The sequence below is a fragment of the Poromitra crassiceps genome (genome assembly GCF_964638095.1).
Source record: "Poromitra crassiceps genome assembly, contig: HAP1_SCAFFOLD_1743, whole genome shotgun sequence".
NCBI lineage: Eukaryota > Metazoa > Chordata > Actinopteri > Beryciformes > Melamphaidae > Poromitra > Poromitra crassiceps.
The window spans coordinates 1-6799 of NW_028150671.1; the positions used below are offsets into that span (position 1 = coordinate 1).

General features: G+C 44.6%; 1 protein-coding gene across 1 annotated transcript; it reads left to right on the plus strand.

The window, feature by feature from the left end:
* The first annotated feature begins 2317 nt into the window (after positions 1–2317).
* LOC310772020 (GDP-Man:Man(3)GlcNAc(2)-PP-Dol alpha-1,2-mannosyltransferase-like) lies at positions 2318–6583 on the plus strand. The gene is made up of 2 exons (XM_083664495.1): positions 2318–2600; positions 3507–6583. The coding sequence occupies exons 1-2, from the start codon at positions 2576–2578 to the stop codon at positions 3788–3790; spliced, it is 309 nt and encodes a 102-aa protein (XP_083520621.1). The 5' UTR covers positions 2318–2575; the 3' UTR covers positions 3791–6583.
* Positions 6584–6799: the final 216 nt, after the last annotated feature.

Below are 6799 nucleotides of genomic sequence, written 5' to 3' on the forward strand. Positions count from 1 at the left end.
ATCTCAGGTGTGGCAGAGCAGCGGTCGGTTGTCGAGAAATAATGACCGGTGAATCTTGTTGATTGACCAATCAGAATCGAGTATTCAAGAGAGCCGTGTTCTAAGACAGTATAAACCTACCACCACGGAGACCCAGGATCACTTCCCGGCAGCGGTACTGCTTGGAGACGTTCCTACAGACGCAATTGGCCGTGTCTGTGAGTGGGAAGCCGGTGAGGTTGTATGTGTCCTGGTCGCTGCACTAGTGCTTCCTGTGCCTCCTCTGGTCGTTCAGGGGGAGGAGAACTGGGGGGGGGGGGGGTAGCGTAATGGTCCCCCGTGCTACGTCCTGCTACTGAAAATCCTACTGTCAGCTGAAAAGCAGCAGCTGGCACATGTATTTGAGGAAGCATGTGTTAGTCTACAGCTCTCCCCAGATCGGTAGAGGGGGTGGAGCAATGACCGGGACAGCAGGGGGAATTGGCCAAGTACAATTGGGAAGAAAATGGGAGGGGAGAAAAACGGTAAAAAGAAAGAGAGAGAGTGGGTTAATTTAAGCATAAGTATCAGTAAGTGGCCCGGGATTCTCAAAGCCTGTGTTGAGGGTCACACGAACAAAAATGCACTCTTGAAGCTAAATAAATCCAAAACCAACAAGTTAATTATTATTTACATTTTTTACTTCAATGTAGACAAGTCATTTCTTACACATGAGATTACTTTTAGCCTTTTAGTCATAAAGATTATTGAAAGATATTCCATATTCCAGACTGAAATGTTATAACAGAATTGGAGTATTGGCCAGAATGACATGAACATTTGGACACTTATTCAGCGGGTATCTTGTATGTTGCGTTCAGGTGCACTGTATTTTTTTTTTTTTTTTTTTTTTTTTCCAGTGTATAAAGTAACCGGTAGGCCAGAGTCCGGTAGGCGGAGAAATCGCCGGCTACAGGGGCTTGGGGAACTCCCTGGCGCATCACCGGGGTAGAAAGCCGCTCCACACCTTAGACTATAGCTCCACACACTCGTTTGAGTTGACTGCCGCCTCGCCTGGAAAGCAGACGAGAGCAGGCGAGCGCAGTCAGGCGAGGCATCAACAAGTCCAACACCCCCGCAGCACACTCACTGCTGCTTTTCTTCTTCTACAGTTTTGTTTAACAGCGGTTTGTAAACAAATTAAAACATGAATTAGCGCCACCCACACTCACTGCTCAAATGACCCAGCCGTTCAGATTACTTATTTTATTGTTAATGTAGGCATTACAGGTGGTATTTATGTAACATGTAGAGTGACAGCTTGGAATAGATATAAAATTGAAGTTTCTACACTTCACTGTGGGTTTGTGATGCACCTGTGTTGAACCAATGGGCGATCAGCTCGATTCGTTTCTCGTCATCCTCTGTCCCTGCGCGCGCACGCACCCACTAATGTTTGTATACAAGAAACCCGTCTATGGGCCGGAAAAACCCCGCCCCCGAACTCATTTGATTGGGCGCAGCAATTGCTTATTCCTTAAAATGTCTGGCAAGTAAAAAAATGTGGTCAAGATTAGGATTAGGGTGTGAAAAAAGTGCTGCTCCAGCTGTGCTGACTCATATGGCTTAATGGATAAGCTGCGTGCCTTCCAATCTGAAGACAGGGTTAGGGTTCACACACATTTGTATAAAACATTAGGTTTAGGCAAGTACAACCATGTGGTTAGGGTTTGGGTCTGGTCGTGGTTAGATAAGAAAACCCTCATCTTAAACACATCTTTTTTTTATAGTGTTTTTCTATAGATGCTCTGTTAGCTTTTTCTCTTCCCCTTCCCCCACCAAAGCTGCCTTCTTCTCCATCTTAACTTGAGTTTGGGTCACATGGGTTAGTGTTAGGTTAGTGTTAGGTTAGGTTAACCTTTGAATGTTGCACATTCAAAGGTTGTGATTGTTTATCATGCATGATGGAAGCACTTGATACACGACTGAAACTTTGAGGGGAATATAACCCTTAATCTTAAATCTTGTTGAATTACTGGATTATTATTGCCAATTATTGCTAATTAATTGGTATTGGTCAACAACCCTATCAACCCCCACAGACGGGATAGGCTAGATTGTAATTTGATCCTATGAGGGATTTATTGAATTATTGGCCCATTCAAATCGTATACATGGATCGATGTTTTACAAGCACACCTGCTGTTGCTGCTATTTTCAGCCCAAGCTTGTGCAAAAATGTCCAGAAGAAAAATATTAGAATTTGGTGGCTTTTGGTCTCATTTCACGCAGATTTATGAGTTCATCACATCAACCACGTTGCTGCTCACTAACCTCTCCTGCCATTGTCTTAGGTTCAACAACGCAGACTACATCTCCAACAACCTGTTCCTGAGTGCTTTCAAGGTGGTCTATTACTGCCTGTTCGCCCTGACGCGCCCCCAACCGCACCAGCGTGGTCTACCCGCCCTGTGATGTCGGCGCCTTCCTGGACATCCCACTGGAGGAGGACGGGGACAGGAAGCGGAGCTCCATCGTGTCCGTCGGGCAGTTCAGGCCCGAGAAGGACCACCAGCTGAAGAGAGAGCTGGGGGAAGCCACCATCGGCCTGCACATCATGTGGAACGAGCACTTTGGGATAGGTAATATATTGCACAGTGGTTAGAATGATCGTTTAGTTGTGGGCATCTGGGTAGTGTTGAGGTAAAAGCACTCGCCTAACACCGCGGAGACCCGGGTTCAATTCCCGGTCGATGTCCTTCCGGCTTGGTCAGACATAGACGCAATTGGCCGTGTCTGTGGGTGGGAAGCTGGTGGGGGTATGAGTGCTGGTCGCTGAGCTACCGCCTCCTCTGGTTGGTTGGGGAGCCTGTTCTGGGGGAACAAATAGCATGATCCCCCTTGCACTACGTCCTGCCAGTGAAACTCCTCACTGTCAGGTGAAAAGAAGCAGCTGGCGACTGCACATGTATCGGAGGACGCATGTGCTAGTCTACAACTCTTGGCAGAGGGGATGGAGCAACGCCTCGGGACAGCAGGGGCCAAGTACAAGAAAATGGGTGAAAAATCGGAAGGAAAAAAAGATACAAAAAAGAAAAGAATATTGTTTAGACTGTGTTATTGGTCCCCACTGATCGGATTTTCATCAACGTTAATGTGATTATGCATGATTGCTTCATTCTCGTATTCGTAAAAAAAAAAAAAAAAAAATTAGACACTGCTGGTCACAGATGCATCTCACTACTGTATTTCAGCATTTTCATTATTAGCCCAAGGGTGGCACTACTATTAATAGGCATTGCACCAATTGTGGGGGCTGACATGTTTTCTGTTGCCTTTTTCAAATGTTATTTTAAATTATATCACAAGAGGTTACATCCATCTGATCACAGCTCAGCTAGAAGCACCCATAATGATAATGAATCTCACTGGTAATGTATGGATCACACCTGATAATCCAACCAGGCCTCTCTGTTGTCCAAGAGCTGACATCTTCAGTTGACATTTTTCACTTTAAAAGACGCTCCTCTCTCTGCTGTCCCCTGCAGGTGTGGTGGAGGTTATGGCCGCAGGGAAAGTCATTCTTGCCCACAAGTCTGGCGGGCCCAAGCTGGACATCGTGGTGCCCTTTGAGGGAGGCCAGACAGGTTTCCTGGCTGATGACGAGGACAGCTATGCGGAGGCCATGGACAAGATCCTGGCTCTGCCACCTGCCAGCAGGCTGCAGATCCGACGCAGTGCCCGCCTGTCGGTAGCTCGCTTCTCAGACCAGGAGTTTGAAGCCTGCTTCCTGGCCGCCATGGAGCCCCTAATGGGGACACTTGAACGATGAGAGGACGACTGCATCTTTGTGTGTACTGTAGCTAACCTGATTGTGGCTATCGGCCACCCCAGCAGGCACGCCTACACCATCAGAAGCACTTAGACTGGCCGTAGGCTGCATTCACACTGTAGGAGGGCAATGACCAAATCTGATATTCTGTTCATATCCAAGTGTGAGCAGGCTGTTGGCATGGCTGTGTATGTGGCACAGATCAGATGTGTCCAGACAGGCATGTTGACACGACTAACACATGGATTGTTAACTTTGTTGACGGCTCGGGCTCATTCATTAAAACAGCCAATAAGGTCATTTTGAAAGAGGAAAGGAGGCAGTACATTTGATCTTAACTTAAGTTCAGCCCCACATTTTATTTTTATTTTTTGCTTTTGTTTTTGAGATTAATATAACTCTGATACTACTAACATTTGATTATATCTGTATAGGCCGCAATGGAAATATCAGCTCTTTATCACATTTTGTCAGAAACTGTCAGAAAGGTTTCTATCCTGTAGACATACTGTAGTTCTGTTAGTAAATAAGAGATTCTCCTGACAGTGGTTCCCAAAGTGAGGTACAAGGTAGTAACTACATGGGGTATTTGAGAGAAAGGGAAAATGGAAAAATGTCCTAATAAATCATGAAAATAAATGAAAGGTTAAAATTAATCTGCTCAGGAGGCACTAATTCCAACTACACTGCTAAAAAAATGAATGGGAACAAGGTCTGTGCGACCCTCCAAGGAAATGCCTCCCCAGACCATCACTGAGCCACCACACCACTCATACTGGATGAGGGCAGCAGAACGTTCACCACGGTATCTCCACACTCTTCATGCTGGGACCCTAGTGTTCTACTGCGACAATTAAGTGTCCCCTTTTTTTAGCATTGTATTTCACTCTGTTTCCTATTTTGTAATGTTGAAAAGGTGGGTTATCATTCATTAATTGCATCATATGCTATCGTTTTCTGCTGCACTTTTCTAAGCAAAATGTTGTAGTCGGGTAAAGGGGGTACTTGGATTCAGAAATCAGGGAAAGGGGGTACTGAAGCCAAAACAGTTTGAGAACCACTGTCCTATGACATAATTCAATCTCAATCTCCAGTCATACATGTATGTGTCTATTATACTGCTGTTTCCCCTTATTGTTTTTTACAAGGCACATTCCATCTCCTTTCTGAGTCTTCCCAGTTTTGTTAAAAACGCCGCCATGTCGTTATTGGACTTGGTGGCTTGGTTGCTGCCCTATATGCTGTTGCTGCAGGTTCGGGCTGTATTTGCTGGGCTATGAGCAAGAGTCATCCAATTCTTCTTCTGTTGTGTTTTAGGGCAGTTGGCATCCATATTATGTTGCATTACCGCCTCCTGGATTTATCCATTCACTGTTTCCCTACATTCTCTAAAACCCAATTCGCCCTGGTACCCTCGGTGGACCGCTCCAAGCCACTCAGAATCCAGAGTCCAATTTATAACCTCTGTAGGGAAGGATCTATGACATCACTGATGGTGTTACAATGTCTATGGGTATGACTCAAGCACCTGGCCATTTTCTTTCTAACCTCAGTAGAGAAGGATCACTGATGGTGTTTCAATGTATATAACAGCGAGTATGACATCAGTGATTTATGACATCACCGATGACATCACAATTGCTCGATGCTCGGTGTCATCAGTAGCATCATCGCGACCTGGCCACTTCCTTTCTTTCTTTTGGGGTGACAGACCCTCTTCTAGAGAAAGGTTGATGAAAGGATTTGGGGGAACAAATGAAACTTGCTGACTGAAAAATATATTGTTTGTGATATTGTACATTGACATTGTTAGTTCATTTATTGTTGTTTACACAAACCAAAGTTGATGCTCTACATACCCAAAATGTGAAGTATTTTTGCTATTGATCTAATAGGAATGGGGGAAATTACAGCATAGATGATTGTTCAGAAACGATACCCATTCACTGTATTGGGTATCTACATTTGCCCTGACGAAGGCCACAGCGGCCGAAACGCGTAGGCAACTACACCTTTTTTCCTACTTTTCCCACTTTCCTTCCTCTTACCTCCCTCAACGAGTGTCGCCTTGGTTCCGCCTGAGACCACCACACTGCACAAGTAAGTGGCCTCTGGCACTATATTTATTAATAGTTCCCTCACCAAGAGCACCTCAAACAAACAAACAGACACACATACGACAGAGCACGCCAGCTCCCCCATTTACCCATTCACTGTACTTGTAAATGGACTGATTCACTGTAGTACTTGTAAATAGACTGATTCACTGTACTTGTAAATAGACTGATGTACTGTATTTGAATATAAATTGGAAGAAAGATCAGTACATTCCAAGGGCAGTAGTAGGCTACATTCCTTTTCTACTCCATTTGATTCTCATAGTTGCTTGAATTCTCCTCACAGTAAAATCCTGTTCTGGGCTCGTCTACTCATCAAACTGGCACCAGATGATCAATATTGGCATGATGTTGAAATGAATGACTGAGGTCAACGATCTGTCACATCAAGTCAAGTTTGTTTTAATGACTGTTACAGCCTCAAAGGGCATCACAACACCCACTTAAATAAATACAAATAATAATTGCACACATACACATCTCCTTTCATACCCAACCAGCTCGACTTTCATTACTAACATAATCTATAGCAGGGTAATTTATGGTGATAGGCTACTCATGGGAGACATTAGCATAGGCTGACGGTGAGGTTCGACATTTCTGTCTGATAATTGACCTGCCTGCAGAGCTCAGTACAGTCAACATTATGTAAAGTCTACTTGCACAATAAACAATCCAGCCCTTTTACACATCAGTGAGAGTTTTTGAAGTCATCACCCAGCTCAGTCTGTTATTGTGCTAACACTGTTACTTCAGACAGACTGCATTTGTAACAGCTAGCTAACGTTATAGACAGAGCTAGAACTGCATGTTTTTGAATGGAGTTTGGACACATGCTAATTCAGACTCATGCACGCTTCACCACGGGGCCAGACAGTAAAGCCGTTAACAC

Bases quoted from the DNA above. Each gene is read 5' to 3' on its own strand.
- LOC310772020 (XM_083664495.1), top strand. From the start codon at position 2,576: ATGTGGAACGAGCACTTTGGGATAG. The intron at 2,601-3,506 runs GTAATATATTGC...TGTCCCCTGCAG, and splicing joins GAACGAGCACTTTGGGATAG to GTGTGGTGGAGGTTATGGCC.